Below are 20254 nucleotides of genomic sequence, written 5' to 3'. Positions count from 1 at the left end.
GGAACATAGCTTTAAAAATAAGGGGTAATGCCTTTTAGGTCGTGACGAGTAGAATTTTCTTTCTCTGAGGTCTGTGGAATTCCTCCCCAGAGAGCAGTGGGGGCTGGGATCATTGAATATTTTTGAGGTTGAGGTAGATAGCCTTCAACTTTCTGGTGAGTCAGAATCCATCAGGGTAAACAGGAGTGTGAAGTGGAGATCAGCTATGATACTGTCAAATGGCAGAGCAGGCTCAAAGGGTCAAGTGGCCTACTGCCCCTAATTTGTACACAGTTATATTCATGATGGGCAAGAAATGGGTTAAACAAAGGACTAAAAGTCTGCCAAGATCGTGTCTTACTGACATGCACATGACCTATTGTGTCAAAATGTGTAAGTAATTGCTCAAGAAATTTAGACTGCCTTCTAGCTTCATATCCTTTCTAATGCCTAAAAACAAATTGTAACTAAGATTCTCTATGGAAACTAGCTTAACCACATTGGTGCCTGGGTGCATTTTGATACTATGCACTTTTAAATTTTCAAAAAAAATGATTGATTTGTAAATTGAGTAATTGTAAAGATTTGTCATCTCACAACATACCATTTTTTGAAAATGCTATCGGAAGAGTTTGCATAATTTTAATTTTATTTGTTCGACTTCCAAGAAAATGATTTTGCTGTAAATATCTATGAATGGTTTTCTTTAACTTAGCCAGAATCTATTTTATGTTAGTCTCCTTGAATGTTGGCAAATAGATCCCATCTGAATCCTGCATTTGGTTGACATTGTGTAGTGTTCCTAACTCTGAGGAACTGTGCATGCTGTACAGGTTTTGTAGGGTGTGAAATTGCCGGACTTGTTATTTAAAATCATTGGACCAGTAAGCTGCCAAGTAAAATTATTCAACTACTGTTATCACAACAGTGTTATGTGAGACCATGGCTTAAGTAATGTGCTGGCAAAACAATCCTGTATGGATGCCTATTTCTGTCATATGCCCTACTTGTGCCCTGAGGATTTCCATCATAGCCTAACTGCCACCTCCAGAGTCTTTCTGCCATAGAAAGCTAAACAGTTCTGTAAAAAGACACAAAAAACCTCCAATGTCATATGAAATAAAACAGTGAAGTTGTGATGAGTCAAATTTCAATAACCCAAAACTCTGGTTGTTTTAAAGTTGTCAACCATTCCCAAAAGCAGAAAAGGAAATCCAACAGAAGGATGTCCATGATAAGCAGTTCTGGATTGGTAACTCAAGCCTGTCATGTGATTGTGAAACATGTGGAGTGGAGTTAGATCTTGCTGCAGCATTAAATCATGGGCAAGCCATGAGTTGACATCAGGATTTCTCTGTGAAACTATGATAAAGGTGAAGACAATGTGAAATCGATACCATAATTAGGAAATTGTGGAAAGCGAAAAGTGGATATCACTGGGAAATGGGAGGTTCAACCACTCTGAAGAACAAGGTGGAAATTTTCGAACAGCTTGACAGGCAGGCATCCTCTCCAGCAGGGTAGAGGATAAAGAATGGCCACCTACCGATACACTGAAGAAGCTCTGCTATGGTCTTCAAGGCAGTTTGAGCAGGGAACATTCTCACAGAGTCATACAGCATGGAAACCGACCCTTTGATCCAACCAGTCCATGCTGAACTAAACTAGTTCCATCTGCCTGCTCCTGGACCATATCCCTCCAAGCCTTTCCTATTCATGTATTTGTCCAAGTGCCTTTTAAATGTTGCAGTTGTACCCACATCCACCACTTCCCCAGGAAGTTCATCCCACACACTAGACAGAGAGAGAGAAGCTTTTATTTGTCACTTCTACCATATACAACTGATACACTTAAAAACGAGACAGTGTTGCTCCAGGACCACGGTGCTACATGGACAGCACAAGCTACACGATCATATAAAGTGCATAAGAAATGCAAAACACGCAAATTGCAGTGTAATAAAAGAATGATAATTAATAGACATTGTTCTAGCAGCAATACAATACAATTCAAGCAAAGGCTTTCTGATGGAAAAAACTCCAATCGTACAGTGTTAAGGAGTCTGATGGCTTGGGGGAAGAAACTGTTGCACAGTCTGGCCATGAGAGATGGAATGCTCAGGTATCTTCTGCCAGATGGCAGGAGGGAGAAGAGTTTGAGTGAAGGGTATGTGGGGGTCTTCCACAATGCTCTTAGCCTTTCGGATGCAGTGTGTGATGTAAATGTCTGTCATGGAGGGAAGAGAGACCCCAATGATCTTCGCAGCTGTCCTCACTGCCTGTTGTAGAGTCTTACGGTCTGAGACGGTGCAATTCCCAAACCAAGCGGTGATGCAGCAGCTCAGGGTACTCTCAATGAACCCTCTGTAGAATGAGGGGTGGGAGGTGAGCTTTCCTCCGTCTACACAGAAAGTAGAGATGCTGCTGGGCTAACCACCCTCTTTTTTTTTAAATCTCTCTCCTCTCACCTTAGAAATGTGCCTCCAGTCTTGAGGAAAAGACAACTATCACTAACTCTGCCTATACCTGTCATTGTTTTGTTTTATAAACTTCTATCAAGTCGCCTCTCAACCTCCTATGCTCCAATGAAAAAAGTCTCGGTCTATCTAGCCTTTCTTTATATTTCAAACCTTCCATACCCGGCAGCATCCTAGTAAATCTCTTCTGACACTCTCGAAATTAATAATATCCTTCCTATAATTGGGCAACCAGAACTGGACACAGTATTCCAGAAGAGGCTTCAAGGATGTCCTGTACAATCTCAATGTAATGTCCCAACTCCTACATTAAAAAGGACCCTGCAATAAAGGCAAGCATGCCAAATGCTTTTTTAATCATCCTGTCTATATGTGACACAAACTTCAAAGAATTGTGTACCTGCACCCCAAGGTCCCTCTGTTCTACAACACTACCCAAGGCCCTTTCATTAATTGTATAAGCCCTCTACCCTGGTTTGTTGTACCAAAATGCATTTATCCAGATCAGACTCCTTTCCAGTTCAATCCTGGAAAAAGAGCCTGGGCTACAAGGAGCTCAGCTCCAGCGATGAATAGCTGGACTGATCTGAAGACCGGACAAGACCCAACATTGTCTTTTGCACAGGAAATAACAAGGGTGCAGCAGTTCTCATTTAGGCAGTCCCTTGAGTATGAAATTGACTTTCTTCCACGCCAGAGTTGTGTGTCCTGAGGTGAGTAGACCTTGGGGTCTGTACACACTCCCAAAGATGGAGCAGAAGGAGTTTGAAGAGACAGGTGGTGTGTTTGCAGTTGGCCTTTACCTGGACCTGGTGGAGATGCGTGAAATGGTTGTCACCTTCACAGATGCTTTTCAGTTTGGGAAATCTGGGCAAGAGATTCCCACAAATCAGTGGGAATGTTGTATTTATTTTTCAGGAAGTCTTTGGGGATGTCCTTTGAACTGTTTCTCTACCCTTCTGGTAACCACTTACTTGTGACCAGGCTTAGAGGAGGAAACTTGTTTTAAGGACCTTGTCTCAGGCATGCAGACACTGTGGCCTGCTCATCGAAGCTGTTTGACAGTACCTCAAAGCTGATGTTAGTTTGCGAGAGAACACTTTTGAGTGCCTATCCTGCCAATGGATTTACAGGATTTTGTGGATGTTTCTGTGGTGATATTTCTGTGGGGATTTGAGTTGTCATATATTCATGCCAAAAGTGCTTCTCATCTGAAAGCATTTTCAACTTTGTGCTGTGCTAGTGGCAGGTACCATGATGGATATTTGTGAACCCCATAAGTTTTTGTGTTGACCGATTCAAAGACTTTCACAGGATCAGTAAGTGGTCATGTACAACATGAGAATGCTATTCCTTGCACTTGAATTTGTTGCACCAGTGAAGATCACATCTGTGATGTTTCTTGACAGGTGAAAACTGTTTTGCAACCCAGAAAGCAGCTCTTCAGTCACTGGGAGACAGTGGTTTAGGTTTAGGGGGTTCCATGCAATGATTTTTCTTGTGGCAGATACCAGGAAGACTTCTCTTTAGTTACCTGCAGTTCAACATGATACCATATTCAAGAAGGGAGACAGTGTCCCTGAAGTCCTCTAGTATGTGCTCCTCCTCCCAGATACATCCCTTAAGAGATCAAAAATCCATGCTAACTCATGCGTGAATCTACTTGTGACTGACCAAAATAGCGAAGGCACTAAGCCCACCAAGGGAACATTTTGGAGGTGAGTTGAAGGTCAGAGAGAGCACACTAACATCCAAACAGCCCAACTTCAAGAACTATTGACCCACAATATGGCAGTAACATGCCCGCCACACAAATGCCAGGCAATGACCATCACCAGTAAGAGACTATCTAACTACCGCCCCTTGACATTCAATAGTGCTAATATCACTGAATTCCCCCCATCAATATCCTGGGTTTTGCCATTAACTAGAAATGTAATTGGACTCTCCACATAAGCACAGTAGCTACAAGAGCAGGTCAGAGGCTAGGAATATTGCAGCGCATATTTCACCACCTGACTCCTCAAAGCCTGTCCCCCATTTACAAGTCACAAGGCAGGAGTGTGGGAATATTCCCCACTTGCCTTGAACACTCAAACTTGACACCATCCAAGCACCACATCCACAAGTATCCATTCCCTCCACCACCAACGCTCAGTACCATCTACAAGATGCACTGCAGAAATTCATCAAAGATCCTCCAACAGCGCTTTCCATCCCATGACCACTTCCATCTAGAAGGACAAGGGCAGCAGATACATGGAAGCACTACTCCCTGTAAGTTGCCCTCCAAGCCTCTCTGCATCCTTACTTGGAAATATATCAGCTGTTCCTTCACTGTCACTGGGCCAAAGTCCTGGAATTCTCTCCCTAATGGCACTGAGAGTCAATCCACAGAAGGTGAATGCAGCGGTTCAAGGCGGCAGCTCATCACCACCTTCTCGAGGGCAACTAGGGATGGGCAATAAATGTTAACTAGCCAGCAATACCCACATCCCACAAATGAATTTTTTTTTAAATGTGCAATTGTGTATTGGAGATGCCAGCCATTTCCGGACACATTGAATTGGAATAGAAGCAGGACACTCTTGGCCTCTGGTGACTGCCTCAGAAGAAGGTGGTCTGTCCGAGAGCTCCTGTTGGGTTACAGCAGCAAAAAAAAGTAACAAAATTCCTATGCTGTACTTCTGCAGTTGCACAATTGTTTGAGTGTTGCTTTTGTGCATCTATTGAGCAACATGTCAAAATGTAGCAAATTTGTTTAATCTAAAATGTGGAATTAGGCCTAACGTCCCACATAAATTTTCTAATGGAACATTTTAATGAAAATCACATTTGCTTTTTAAGTTTGTTTTCTTTTGGATACCTTGTTCACAAAATGTTAACGAGGTGACACAGTGATGCTTTGCAAACACAGTGGTAAGATCTGTGTGTCATGTCCTGTTCTTGTGTCTAGATCTTGGTGTTCCTGTGTAGATAGTTGAAAACTAATAGGTAGGTGTAAGCGCAAACGTGGATGCCTTTTCCTGTCTGTCCTGTGCAGTAAACTGCTGACAAGCCTGTAATAGCATAAATCTGCCTGTTTAGTCAATGTATAGTTAATTCTTCAGCAAATAAATGAAGAACAATAATATTTGTGCTTCATTGTTTAAACAGTACGGTTTCATTTATCTTCAGTATTGTAGAAACGCTACAGCACTTACGGAGTTAATCTGTTAATGATGTCGGATTAAATATAATGTAGTTTCACGTAGACCAATGGGTTTTCTGGGAGATGGCTTGCTCCACAGCAGAGACTACCCCTACTGCATTGAAGATATGTAGCCAGGTAGTTGGTTCTGTATGTGACTACCGCTGGTCAAGTGGCCAATCATTTACTGATCCTCACGAATGCATAAGACAAAACATCTATAAAGACTGTCCAAAGTGAAGATTTATGTACTGTTGCTCTTGTATGTAGAATCAACAGAATCATCTCTCATATGTCCTTTTGTTGTAGAGAGTCTGTAGAATCAATCATCAGCTGTACCAGCTGGAATTTTCCCTAAACCAGCCCACTGTACGTCATGGTAGCCACTGAGATCAAACTTTAGACATCCTTGTTTCCATCTATATCCTGTTATGTCAGCTAATACACAATTACATTCATCTGGTGATCAATGTAACATCATGCCCTGTGGCCCCTGAGAATCGATGACCTATTTAAATTGTAGAATGGCTCAATTATATAGTACTGTAGCACAGCCTGAAGGCTAGGTTCCTCAAAACCAAAATAGAGTCAACTGTAATGTGCAATTGTTTTTCAGTCACCATTTGGGGCTTTATTTATGTTTGTTGAATCCACCTCATACAAGCCACCAAAAATGTATCACAACTCTTCAGGCAATCTGGCCAGTTCCTTTCTTGAAAAAGCATCCTGTGTCCATACTAGTAATATATGTTAACACTGTTAATCCCTTTTAACTGAGGGGGTGGTACACTGTTGGAGGTGGTTATCTTTTGGATGAGATGTGAAATAAAGATCCCTACCTGCCCTCAATTGGGCATCAAATAACCTCACACATGATTTGACGTGCAGCAGAGGACTTCTCAGTACCGGTATTGTGTTCTGACCTGCATTTATCCCTCAGCCAATATCACTGAAACAGAACATCTGCTCCATTGTCTCATTCATATTTATGGGTGTTTACTGATTTAATTGACTGCAGTGTTTCCTACATTATAATAGTGATTACACTTCAAAGGTACTTGCCAGTTTTAAAACACTTGCCACATCCTGAAAGGTGCTAGATAAATACAAATGTTTGTTCTCTTCCCTTTTTTTCTCTTTGTCCTGTTACCTTTGGGATGGTGCAAAAGGCTAGTTATAACATAAATGTTGTAGCTAATAATGTGGTATATTGGAGAACCTCAAGCCGATCTGTAGGTGGGGCAGGTCGTTTCATGGTGGTATCAGTCATCTTTGTGATGAATTGGGGAGCTTTCTCTTTCACATCTTAGCACAATGTGATTGTGTTGCAAGAACACTGATTCTCATGCAAACCGTTGCAGGCCCATTTAGTTGTGTTGGTGGAATTGCTTTGTTTAAAGTTCAACTCACTCCAATATGCCTGTATATTGACGAGCAATTTTCTTTCACCTTTTTGTTTCTCTAGGTACTAATATAGAGAAGTCAGCAAAAGACTTGCAGCGATGTACTGTGTCCCTAGCTAGGTACCGGGCGGTTATTAAAGAGGAAATGGACATTTCTATTAGGAAGATGAAGCTGGCATTTGCTGAACTACAGAACTGGTAGGTCATTCACCAAAAATAAATATCATTTCATAATCTATTGTTAGGCTACAAATTAACAAATTGATGAAGAAAGAAAAGGATATCACAATTCACATGTATTATGAAACTAAATGAGTAGACAATAATCCACCTTAAATAATTGTCTCCTTTTTAAGATGCTTCATTCTCCTTTTGACATAATTAGGAAGCAGTTGGATTTGTTTGTGGCTTATCTGTCAGAAACATGTTCCATGTTGAACACATTGTCTGCTATATTGTCATTGCACTCTCCTGTAATAATTGTAGAATGTTTGAGGAGGCGAAGAGGAGTACACTTCAGGAAGTATGTTTAAATGATTGAGCAGGTCTCAAGCATTCAGTAAGGCTTATTGCTCTGTTAGGACATAATTTGGGCTTCTATGTTCCTGACAGTTATTTGGCTAAGATTGCTGAATTGTTCCTATTCTGAATTATGACTAATATATCAATTATACTTGCTGATGGCAATACCAAATGTTGTTCTTAAATAATTATCTTGGTGGAGGTTTCAGCATTTTGGATTTGCTTTGCATCAAAGATTTGTTGATGTCTGTTTTACGTATATTTATGACTCCACTGAATCATTTGGAAAATATGTCTAAGAATTACCTAAATGCAGATTGAGGTGGTCAAGGCAGGATAAGTCACTACTGAGCAGGATCAAGCCGTTCAGGGAAAGTGTAATCACTGTGCAATTGATATATTTCAGGCAACATGACTGTAAACTGAACTTGATTTTGTCACCAAACCCTTGCATCCCTACTGTGTGTCTTTAATCATATCCTGTTGCCTGACCGCACCCATAACAAATAATGATCTTTAATAGAAGTGTAAACAAATTTCAACAAGTGCAATTAAGTCAAAATCTGTATGTGTAATTGTCTTGTGGAGCACTTCCAGCAACTACCTTCTATAACCTTTCAATATTTATAACCCTATACAGTTGTCCAATTCTACTCCTTACCTCAAACTGAGAAATTACTATCCCTGCAAAACGAATCATGTCACCCCACCCTTCCGCAATGTTGTTTTTTATGATGCCATACATTTAATTTTGCACTCTTCAGGAGGAAAGGTGACTTGTTCACAGGAATCTACAAGTCTAACTTTAAATTCATCAGCTTATCATATCATATGGAAAGTTGTTGGGAGAGTCCACATTTGAAGTATTCAGACGGATTATGCCCCAAATCTCTATCCCAGTGGTGTTTGATGTGCTTCTATCATTTTGAAATTATAATGGCTGTTCAAATATATGTGCGTAAGCATCGCTGTTGTTAGTTCTTGCATTTTCTAATCAATGCCTTTTGAGACTCATTCAAGCCTACTGTATATCATGTCTATCACCATAACCTAATGCATAGTCAGTCACTCTGGTGAATACCCAAATGCAAATCTCCTGATAAATCTACCAGCAACACAATATAATCTGTGCAAAAATGGCTACATCAATACTGCAAGTGATTGGAGCAAGCACTCATGGGCCATTTCTTCACAACATCCTCCAATCCATGAAGACATAAAATAGGACGAACCACAGTGAACATCTTTTATCATATTTTTTCTAAAAATGCCAGATTGAGTGAATCTCCGATCAAAACAAACACAGATCTTGTACTCTGAGTACATATATTCAATAGCTACCTGGCACAAAGAAGATGGTTGTGGTTGTTGGAGGTCAGTCACTTCAACTCCAGGACATCACTGCAGGAGTTCCTCAGGGTACTTTCCTCAGCCCAACCATCTTCAATTGCTTTATCAATAACCTTTGCTCCATCATAAGGTCAGAATGTTCACTGATTGTACAATGTTCATCATTTTCAACTCCTCAGGTACTGAAGCAATCCTTGTCCAAATGCAGCAAGACCTGGACAATATCCCGGCTTGGGCTGTTAAGTGAGAAGTAACATTTCTGCCAAATAGGTCCCAGGCAATGAGCATCTCGAACAAGAGTGGGTCCAGTCATTTACCCTGACATTCAATGGTATTACCGTTACTCAATCTCCTATTATCAACATGCTGAAGGTTGTCAGCTGTCAGAAACTGAACTGGACCAGTCCTATAAATACTGGAGTTACAAGACCGAGTCCAAAGGCTGGGAAATCTATGGCAATTAACTCCCCTCCTGACTCCCCAAAGCCTGTCCCCTATTTACGAGGCACAAGTCAAGAGTATGATGGAAAAGCCTCACTTGTCTGGATGAGCGCATCTCCAACAATGCTCAAGAAGCTTGACCATCTAGGACAAAGCAGCCCATTTGGTTGACACCCTATCCAACACCGTAAACATTTATTCCCTTCATCAATGGCAGTTGTGTTTACCATCTACAAAAAGCATTTTCAGTAACTCGTCAGTGCTCCTTCAACAGCACCTTTCAAACCCACAACCTGTACTATGTAGAAGAACAAGGGCTGCAGACTGTGGGAACACCACCACCTGCAGGTTCTGGTCTAAATTGCACACCTTACTGACGTAAAGATACATGCCTGTTCTTTCAGTGTCACTGGGTCAAAATACTGGAGCTCCCTCTCTAACAGCATTCTGGGTATCCCTTTACCCCATAGACTGCAATGGTTCTAGAATGTGCCTGACCACTTTCTTAAGGCAATTAAGAATGATCAATAAATGCTGACCTAGTCAACAATGCTCACGTCCTGTGAAACAATAAAAAAATACAGTCCAGAATTGGCTGTTACACCCCAGAGCTTCCAGCATCATGAATTCCATAAGACACTTGGTAGAAAGTCTTACAAAAATCTTTGGAATCCTGTGACTAAGGTTTATCTGCACTAAGAGAATACTTTATTATAATGTGGTACCTATTTGCAAACTTTATAAAACAAACTAGTACAGCCTATGTGCAGAGGCAATTTTAAAGGGTGCATTGGCCAGAGTAATCATTTTCTTTTTCACCTAACTGAAATCGTTGAAATTTCTACACCAGCAAAAGTTAAATTATTACCAATAAGATGGTGATTTTTGTTTGTAATTTTAGGATCCTGTAACTTAGAGGTGAATTATTACCCTCAAATCTTCATTTTATGGACATTAAGAAAATACTTGACATAATTCATGGTAGTCATAGAGAACATGAGGATAAGTCATATTTGTGGTGATTTGTTGTGGTTGAGTTTGAAGTTTCAGTTTAACCTAACAACTGGAAAGAGTTTAGAAGAAATTTACAAGGATGTTGCCAGAATTCAACAGTCTGAGTTATAAGGAGAGATTGGACAAGCTGGGACTTTTTTCTTTAGAACGTAGAAGACTGAGGAAGGCCCTTATAGAGGTGTATAAGATCATGAGAGGCATGGATAGGGTGAATGCACTCAGTCTTTTTCCCTAGGTTGGGGAATTGAGGATTAGAAGGCATCAGTTTAAGGTTAGAGGAAAGAATCAAAGTGCACCTTAGAGGAACCTTTTTTTACGCAGGGTGGTACGTATATATGGAGTGAACTGCCAGCAGAAGTAGGTTAAGCAGGTACATGAACAACACTTAAAAGGTGTTTGGACAAATACAGAGGAACCTCAATTATCTGGCATTCGATTATCCAAATATCGGATTATCTGGCAAGACCGCAAGGTCCCAATGCTTGGATAAACTATGTTATCCAGCATTCGATTATCCGGAATTCAATTAACCAAACAAATACTCCCCACCCGCATCCTTCGGATAATCAAGGTTCCTATGTATATGGATAGGAAAGGTTTAGAAGGATATGGCCCAAGTCCAGGGAAATGGGATTAGTGTGGATGGACGTTTTGGTCGGCATGGATCAATTTGGGCCAAAGGGCCTGGTTCCATGCTATAGGACTCTGACTCTATAAGAAATGAAGGTGGTCAGATTATTTGGAATAAAATTTGCTGTGAATCACATTGTATTCTACAGTATGAATATGAGGGATTTGAATCACTTGGAGTCACTTTTACAAAATGGATTTTATTCTCAGATATTGTAGTACTTGCTGGACGAGTGCTTATCTCTTGGCTTTCTAATGTGTTATTTCACAGGTTTCAAGTCACTGCGCAGTTTTTGGACCTTTTGAGAGTTTTGATGATGTAGATCTACAGAACAACGACAAAAATCATATACTTTTGGCAGTAGCCTGAGGTTATATTTCTAGGACAAAGAGAAGCAGTAATTGTACTCTATAGTATTATAATTGATAAAATCAAAAGCTAAAATTCAGTCACTAAAATTCCACAAAGATTGAAGTCTGCATATGTTTTTAAAATCTTAATGTGCTGGACTACAGATTTATCTGTCTTTTGTGGAACCTTCTTCTACAACGGGCAGCACTGTGGTTAGCACTGCTGCCTCACAGCACCAGAATCCCAGGTTCGGGCAACTATCTGTGTGGAGTTTGCATATTCTCCCTGTGTCTGCGTGGGTTTCCTCCGGGTGCTCCAGTTTCTTCCCACAGTCCAAAAATGTGCAGGTCAGGTGAATTGGCCATTCTAAATTGTCCACAGTGTTAGGTGCATTAGTCAGAGGGGGGGGGTTACTCTTCAGAGGGTCGGTGTGGAGTTGTTGGGCCGAAGGGCCTGTTTCCACACTGTAGGGAATCTAGTCTAATCAAACTTAAAGGTTATTGTAACCCCTCCTTCCACCTGGGTTCATTTACTCCGCTTCAACCTACCTGTAATTTGTGGTTATCTGCACCTGTTTATTGCTAAGCAACAGGATTTAGAAAGTCCATTCCTCAAATGTCATGTGATTTACTTGAAAACTGAACTTTAAACTAATTAGAAGGGTAGGGCCACACTGGAGGTACTACTTAGTATTTTGTTACTGAATTTTAACAAAGAAAAATTACAAGTTGCATTAGAGCAACATACACTTTTACACAGTGGTTGGATTCAAGTTTGGTTTCCTTCAGGATAAGGCTGAGGTTGTATGAAGTTAAAAACAGTGGATGTCCATAGAGATTTGGGCATTCAGGTGTATAGATCTGCAAAATTTCATGAGCAGGTGCAGACCACAATTAAGAAAGCTAACCGAATGCTGGCTGTTCTGTGTAGAGGACTGGAGTACAAGGACACTGATGTCATGCTGCAGTTCTACAAAAATCTTGGTTAGACCTCACTTGGAGTACTGAGAGCAGGTTGAGGCATCACATTTTAGGAAAGATAAATTGGCCTGGGGTGGGACTACGATATAGGTTTACAAGAATGATACCTGAAATTTAGGGGTTAAGTTATGAGAGATTATATAAATTAAGGCGCTTTTTTTCTAGAATTCAGAAGGTTATGGGGTGATCTGATCAAAGTCTTCAAGATATTAGCACGAAGAGACAGGTTAAATTGATTAGGGAATTCTGGAACTGAGGGGCATATTAAAAATTAGGGCCAAAACATTCAGGAGCGATGTTAGGAAGCAATTCTGCACACTCATGGGGAGTCCAGAACTAGAGGGCATAGGTTTAAGGTGAGAGGAGAAATTTAAAAGGGACCTAAGGGGCATCCTTTTCATGCAAAGAGTGGTGTGTGTATGGAATGAACTGCCAGAGGTGGTGGTGGAGGCTGGTATAATTACAACATTTTAAAAGTGAATAGGAAGGTTTTAGAGGGATACGGACCAAACACCGGCAAATGGGACTTGATTTATATAGTATAGCTGGTTGGCATGGACGAGTTGGACTGAAGGGTCTGTTTCCTTGCTTTACATCTCTGTCTCCTTGACTATACCTTTTGTTGCATAAGGTGCCAAGCCTGGAGAAACCAGCTGTACAGAAAAGATGCATCAAGAAAATGTTTCATTGGTCTAGAAAAAATATTTTGTTTCTATTACACAAAATAATTTCTTTTTAATATGACTTGTCAGAATATTGTTTTGTTGGAAGTATGTAGAGAAATGAATAGAAGCCTGCACATATTTCCAGACATGTAAGAGTAATGTCAGTGATGTTGAATAGAGTATTTGTTTATTTAGTAAGGGCAAATAATGAATAAATTTCAAAAACGTCAGTTTATTTTGATATTGGACTCCCTGTTCTCTTCGAATCATTATGGTTGATTTCATCAAATAAGTGCTTTAACTCTAAATTAGTTATGTGCCTATCTGAGGTAATTAGCTCATTTGTACTTCCTTTTGAGGGAGAAGGAGAAGAAGTAAAGAATCAAGACAAGGAGAGCAAATGTGGATAAAAATTAATTTGCAGTTCTGTGTTCTTGCACTAAATTTAATAGTTAGATCCAGGAGAGAAAGGAAAACTATTGGGATTAAATAACTTTTAAAATATAATTCATTCTTGGATGTGAACATTCTTGTAAGATCAGCATTTATTGCCAATCTTGGTTACCATGGGTAGATGATGGGCCTTTTTGGGTAGTATACTGATATAACTGAACAGCTGCTCATCAAATTTAAACAGTAGCTAAGAGTCCACTCAGTTGGTATGCAACTGAAGTCATACCTGAGACAGACTGGGTAAGGACTGACAGCATTTCTTTCTGAAAGGGCATTGGTGAACCAGTTGTCTTTTATAAAACCTGGCTCCCAAATTAATGTAACCTGACTTTATAATTTAACTGTTTAACATTCTATATTATTCTGTGAATCTGCACAGTTCTCCCTCGAAGGCCTAGATATCCATGAATACGCAAAACTAAATACAGTAGCCTAGGTAGGGGTCTGGTCAAGACTCTGTACAGTGAACTATAACTTCCCTGTTTTGTATTCCAGCACCATTTAAGACTAATGTTTTGATTACCTTTTGTACCTGTACATTTGTTTTTGGTGATTCATGTATCAACATACAAATTAGAATTGGGAATTGGTCATTTGGCCCCTCAAATCTTCTGCCATTTGACAAGATCGCAACATGTCGGATTGTGACCTCAACTCTTCTTTCCTACCTGTCCCTATTCCTTTGATTCTCCTATCAATCAAGAACCTGGCTAACTCAGCCTTAAAAATAGGCAATGACTTTGCCTCCACTGCTCTGTGGGGAAGAGCGGACCAGACTTAATAATTGTCTGAGAGAGAAACAAATTCTCTTCCTCTCCTATTTTAAGACCCTTTTAATTTGCATAGCCTTCTTTTTCACAATTGCATTCAATTTCCCTCACAATAAACAACATTCGGTTAACTTTGCTGTACCTGCATTCTAGCCTTTTGTGATTTGCACACCAGGGCACCCACATCCCCCTGCATCTCAGAGCTCTGTAATCTCTCACCATTTAGTTTTTTTTATTCTCTCTGCCAAAAATGATTTTTGCACATTTTTCCACAATAAACCTCATTTGTCAGATCCTTGCCCACTCACTTAATCTCTGTATTCCTTTGAAGCATCCTTATGTCTTCACAACTTGCTTTCTTGCCTATCTTTGCATCATCAGCAAATTTAGCAACCATGACTTTGGTCCCTTCATCCAGGTAAAATCAATTGTAAAAAGTTGAGGCTTCAGCACTGATTTTTATGGTATATTAGAGTTGCATATTACAGAGTTGCACTTGCCAACCAGAAAATGCTAGTCTCTGTTTTGTTAGTTAGCCAGTCTTCCGTCAACGGCAGTATTATCACCCCTACACCGTTCACTTATTTTTTTGCAATTGCCTTTGATGTAGCTCCAAGTCAATTGTCATCTTGAAATCCATCAGTTCCTTTTTTTTTTTCTCCCCCCCTACGGCACATTACTAAAAGACCATAAGATTATAGGTACAGAATTAAACCATTCAGCCTATTGAGTCTGCTCTGCCATTCGATCATAGCTGATACTTTAATCCTGTAAATTGGATTTTCCACCACAAAACCATTTCTAACATCTTCCCGAGGGTGGATGTTAAGCTAAGTGACCTGTAGTTTCTTGTTTTCTGTCTACCTTCCTTTTCAAATATAGGAGTTACATTCATGGTTTTCCAATCTTAAACAGCTTCTTCTGAATCCAGGAAACTTTGGAAAATTAAACTGTTGATTCAACTATCCAACTAGCCACTTTTGAAACCTTAGGAGGAAGTCCATCAGGGCCCAGGGACTTGTCAGCCTGCAGCTCTAACAGTTTGCTCAGTACCACTTCCCTAGTGATTGCAACTTTCCTGAGTTTCTTGCTCCTTTCCCTTTCCTGAATTTACAGCAATGTTTGAAATGTTAGTCAAACCATTTCTAGTTAACTTTCTCTTGTACTTTAATTTTTCCCTTTTGTTAATACTTTAGTCATTCTATGCAGTAAAGACCATTGGACATAGGAGCAGTAGTAGACCATTTAGCCCATCGAGTCTGCTCCGTCATTCAGTGAGATCATGGCTGATCTGATAATCCTCGGCCCCAATTTTCTGCCTTATCTCAATAATCCTTGCTTTCCTTAATTATTAGGAATCTGTTTATCTCAGATTTGAATATACTTAGTGACCCACTCTCAATAGCCCTCTGTGGAATAGAATTCCACAGATTCACTTCCTCTGAGAGAAGAAATTCCTCCTCGTCTCTGTCATAAATGTGTGACTCTTTACTCTGAAATTATGCTGTCTGATCCTAGACACCCTTTCAAAGGGAAACTACCTCTCCACAAGTACATTATCAAGCCCCTGAAGAATCTTGTATTTCAGGAAGACCTCCTTTTGTTCTTCTAAATGCCAATCAGTACAAGCCCAACCTACTCAATCTCTCTTCATAAGAAAATCCTTCCATACCCAGCGTAAATCTAGTGAATCTTCGATGGACTTTCCCCAGTACCAATATATCTTTTCTTGGATAAGGGGCCCAAGAACTAATCACAGCATTCCAGTTGTGACCTGACCGGTGCCTTGTATAATTTTAGCAAGAAGTCTCTATTTTTATACAAGTTTCCTTTTGAAATAAAGCCCAATATTATATTTGCCTTCCCTATAACCCACTGAACTTGGATGTGATTTTTGTGATTCATGCACTAGGGTTCCCCCAAACCCTCTGCTGCAGCTTTCTGCAATATTTACCCAATTAAATAATATATACCTTTTTTTCTTGCAGTCCCCAAAGTGCATAACTTCAGGCTTTCCCACATTATATTTCCATTGCCAAGTTTTTACCCACTTAACCTGTCTATATCCCTCTGCCACCTCGTGTCATCCTCACCACCCATTCTTTTCTTTTCTTTCTTTTTTGTTTGTTTCTTTATTTTCCTCCTCCCTGCTTTCGTTTCAACTCATGACTTTGATTTACCCGGAGGGGAATGGAGGAGCCGCGAGAAAGCAGTCCCAGAGCGGAGGCCAGCAAGGGGCATTGAGTCCTTGAGAAAACTTACCATGGAGCAGCGTAGAGCTGGTGTGGAGTGGACTGGAGGTTTGGAGCGGAGTGGGGGTGGTTGTTGTACTGGGGCCTGATGCAGATGGTCAGACCATGTGTAGAAGCCCCCGTGCTCAGCTACTGCAATGTAATGTTGAGTTCTAATTTGTTTATATGACTGTAACTATGTCTTATTTCTGTCAAGTAATGCAACTACTTTTCTTTTTATTCCTCTTTTTGTATCTAAGATTTGTACCTAGGTACTTAAGATGGCACTATATGAGGCAATACTCTAAACTTTTCATTATACTTCTGTACATCTGTACTTGAGAACACATGACAGTAAAAGGATATTCTATTCACTTGCCTTCCATTTTTGTGCTATCTGCAAACTTTGCAATAGCACACGCACTTCCCTCATCCAAGTCATGAATACATATTTGTTCATTATTGTCTCTCTCTCCCTCTAAATATAAAAAGATTAACCATGGTCGATTCACTCCCTTCCTAGAATCCTTTTTCCTCACTGTGATATATTTGTTGTGAGTCGTAAATGATTTATTTTCAATGTTTGCCATTGTTCATCGACCATCTTCTCGACTATACTGATTTTCCATCTACTCCAGACAGTTCTCCTCTCACTGCTTTGTAATTACCCTTATTTAAGTTTAGCACAGTTGTTTCTCACTCTCAAACTGCTACATTCTACAGTGTTATGGTCACCTGTTCCTTCAGGGGTCTCTTATTGTGAGATCATTTATTAAACTTGCCTCACTATACGTTAGCAGATCCAAAATAGGCTGACCACTGGTTGGATCCACAGTGTATCATTCTAGGAAGCTACGTCACATGCTCTCTGACTTCTTCCTTGTGGCTACCTGTGCCAAATTGACTTTCCAAATCTATGACGATTAAAGAAATCTATGACGATTAAAGTAATCTATGATTAATGTACTGCCTTTTGTATTATCTGCCTTCATTTGTCTCCTGGTGTATTCTCTGTCCGAGAGAAAGCCGCTGTTGGGGGACCTATAGACTACTTCCACCAGTGTTGCCTTCTCCTTGTTAGTTCTTGCCTCCATCCATATGGATTCTACATCATTCGATCAAAGATCATTTCTGACTACTGTACTGATTCCATCTTGTACTAACAAAGCCACATCATCATCCTTGCTGTCTGCCCATCCTTTCGAAAGGTCACATTATCTCTGAATGTTTAATCCCCAGCTTTGATCTCCTTGTAACCACTTAATAGTCACAGAGATATACAGCATGTAAACAGACCCTTTGGTCCAACTTGTCCATGCCAACCAGATATCCCAACCTAATCTAGTCCCATTTGCCAGCAGTTCGCCCCTATCCCTCTCAACCCTTCCTATTCATATACTGATCCAGATGCCTTTTAAATGTTGTAGCTGTATCAGCCTCCATCACTTCCTCTGGCAGCTCATTCCATATGCACACCACCCTCTGTGTGAAAATGTTGCCCCTTTACTCCCTTTTCCCCTCTTACCTTTAACCTCTGCCCTCTATTTTGGACTCCTCCACCCTGGGGAAAAGACCTTGTCTATTTACCCTATCCTTTATAAACCTCTATAATGTTATCCCTCAGCCTCTCCCCATAGCTCAAACCCTCCAACCTTGGCAACATCCTTATAAATCTTGTCTGCACCCTTTCAGGTTTCACAACATGTGTCATCTGCAAACTTATTAACCATACCTCCTATGTTCACATCCAAATCATTTATATAAATGACGAAAAGCAGTGGACCCAGCACTGATCCTTCTGCAATAGCTATAATATCATAGCCATTAAGCTCTATTTGTGTGGTTAATTCATTTGTTTTGTTCCAAATATTACATCCTTTCAAATAAAGAGATACTGATCTTACTTTAATACCTTTTTCTTCACACTTTGTCCCTGTTTGCTGCTTTTTTGTTTATGCTTGTATGTTCTGTCCCACTCTGGATATATTTGTCTAACATTGTCCTGCAATGCCACCATGTCCTTTTGATTTGCAAGCCTATGTTTCCCTTCTGAACCCTTTGGCAAGTCATGTTGCAGCTGTATAGAACTTTAGTTAGGCCACCTTTGGAATGTTACATACAGTTCTGGTCATCACACTACCAGAAGGATGTTGAGGCTTTGGAAAGGGTACAGAAAAATGTTTACCAGGATGTTTTCTGGTTTGGAGGGTATTAACTATGAGGAGAGATTTTACAAACTTGTTTTTTTCCACTTGAACATTAGAGGCCCCTTCCAAAGCTTTCTGTTGATCTAGCAATATAGGTCCTAAAACAATCTTTATGTCTCTTTTCAGAAACCTCTCTCCCAAATTTTATTAGCTTTTATCAATAGCAGACCTTTCATTTTTTTCCCCCAATTCTCTAATCCACAAATATGTATTGTCAATACTATCTCTAATTTTTAAATTAACCATGGATGGTGGATTTACCCCTTAGGATTTTTTCTTTCTCCTTTGAATGTATCTATTCTGCACATTCTGAAATATCTCCTTCAGTATCTGCCATTGCACCTGTATTGACCTATCCCTTAACCAACTTTGCCAGTTAACTTTAGCCAGTTCTGCTTGCATGCCCTCCTAATTGGCCTGTCTTTGATCCACTCCTCTCCCTTAAACTAAATGTAAAATTCAATCATATTATGATTGCTGCTGTCTAGGGTTGCCTTCAGTAAGGAATCATTAACTAATTTTATCTCATTGCGTAATTCCAGGTTTGTATCGCCTGCCCTCAGGTTGGCTCCAGAATATGCTGTGCTGTGAAACTATTGAGAAAGCCTTTTATGAACTTCTCATCCGGGCTACCTTTGCCTGTCTAATTTTTCCAGTCTGTGGCGATTTAAAAACCCCATGATTTTTGCTGTACCTTCTGACAGGCTCCAATCACTTTTTCCATAGACCACCTTACCAGGTGGTTACTGTTAGGAGGCTTTTACACCACTCCCACATGTAACATCTTGCCTTTTATCTCTACCCAAACTATTTCTGCATCCTGCTTTCCTGAACTTAGGTCATCCTTCTCTTTGCGATAATATCATCATTAATTAACAGAACCATCCCTCCACCTTTCTTAGCTTCCTCTCCTTCCTAAATGTCATTTACCTTTCAGTATTCAGATCCTGATCTGTGTCATCCTGCAAACACATCTCTGTAATGGCTATCCGATTGTATGTATCCATTTCTGGTTGTGCTGTTAGTTCATTGTTTTATTTTACTTGCTACATGTGTTCAGATGGCCTTTTTTTTTTAGTTTTGTACTTTCTAGTTTTACCTGCTGGTTTACTCTCAGATTTGTACTCTCTATCTTTTCCTGTCACACTGTTTTATCATTTCCTATGTAAATACCTTTCTCTCTCTCTTATGTGCGCACTCTCTCTCTCTGCTTCAGAGGGTAGTGTTAATTCCCCTCACTATAATAGACTACTGCTAATACATTCAAGTCGGGGTACAAAAAGGAATGGCTTCCTGTATCACGATGCCTGGTCAGTTAGTTCATCCATGCTGCACCCCTTGCTCTCATCCAAACAAGCAGAAATAGCCTCACACCTGTTAGACAATTACTAAGACAGGTTGCTGCCCTCTGGATCCCCTTATCTGTTCATTTTCAGCTACACTGGCATCCAGGAGCACCCACATGTTGCAACCATGATGCATCACTTGCCCTGCCATCCTTAATGTATTGAAATTAATTACTTAATTATTCAATAAAAATATTTATTAACCTTTCCACAAGCTCCTATGCTATTTTGAATCTTAAGAATA

At 40.1% G+C, this 20254-nt stretch overlaps 1 protein-coding gene across 9 annotated transcripts in view; it reads left to right on the top strand.

Moving 5' to 3' along the window:
- The window catches only part of LOC122543340 (spermatogenesis-associated serine-rich protein 2-like), a 138664-nt gene that overhangs the window by 79490 nt on the left and 38920 nt on the right, over positions 1-20254 (top strand). For all 9 annotated transcript variants that reach the window (XM_043681885.1, XM_043681883.1, XM_043681882.1 and 6 more), the window contains one exon: positions 7112-7247. In XM_043681885.1, coding sequence (XP_043537820.1) covers positions 7112-7247 — 136 coding nt within the window. The remainder of the gene's footprint in view (positions 1-7111; positions 7248-20254) is intronic.

Source organism: Chiloscyllium plagiosum, chromosome 43 (assembly GCF_004010195.1).
Source record: "Chiloscyllium plagiosum isolate BGI_BamShark_2017 chromosome 43, ASM401019v2, whole genome shotgun sequence".
NCBI lineage: Eukaryota > Metazoa > Chordata > Chondrichthyes > Orectolobiformes > Hemiscylliidae > Chiloscyllium > Chiloscyllium plagiosum.
This window is presented reverse-complemented; position numbering and strand designations above follow the sequence as displayed.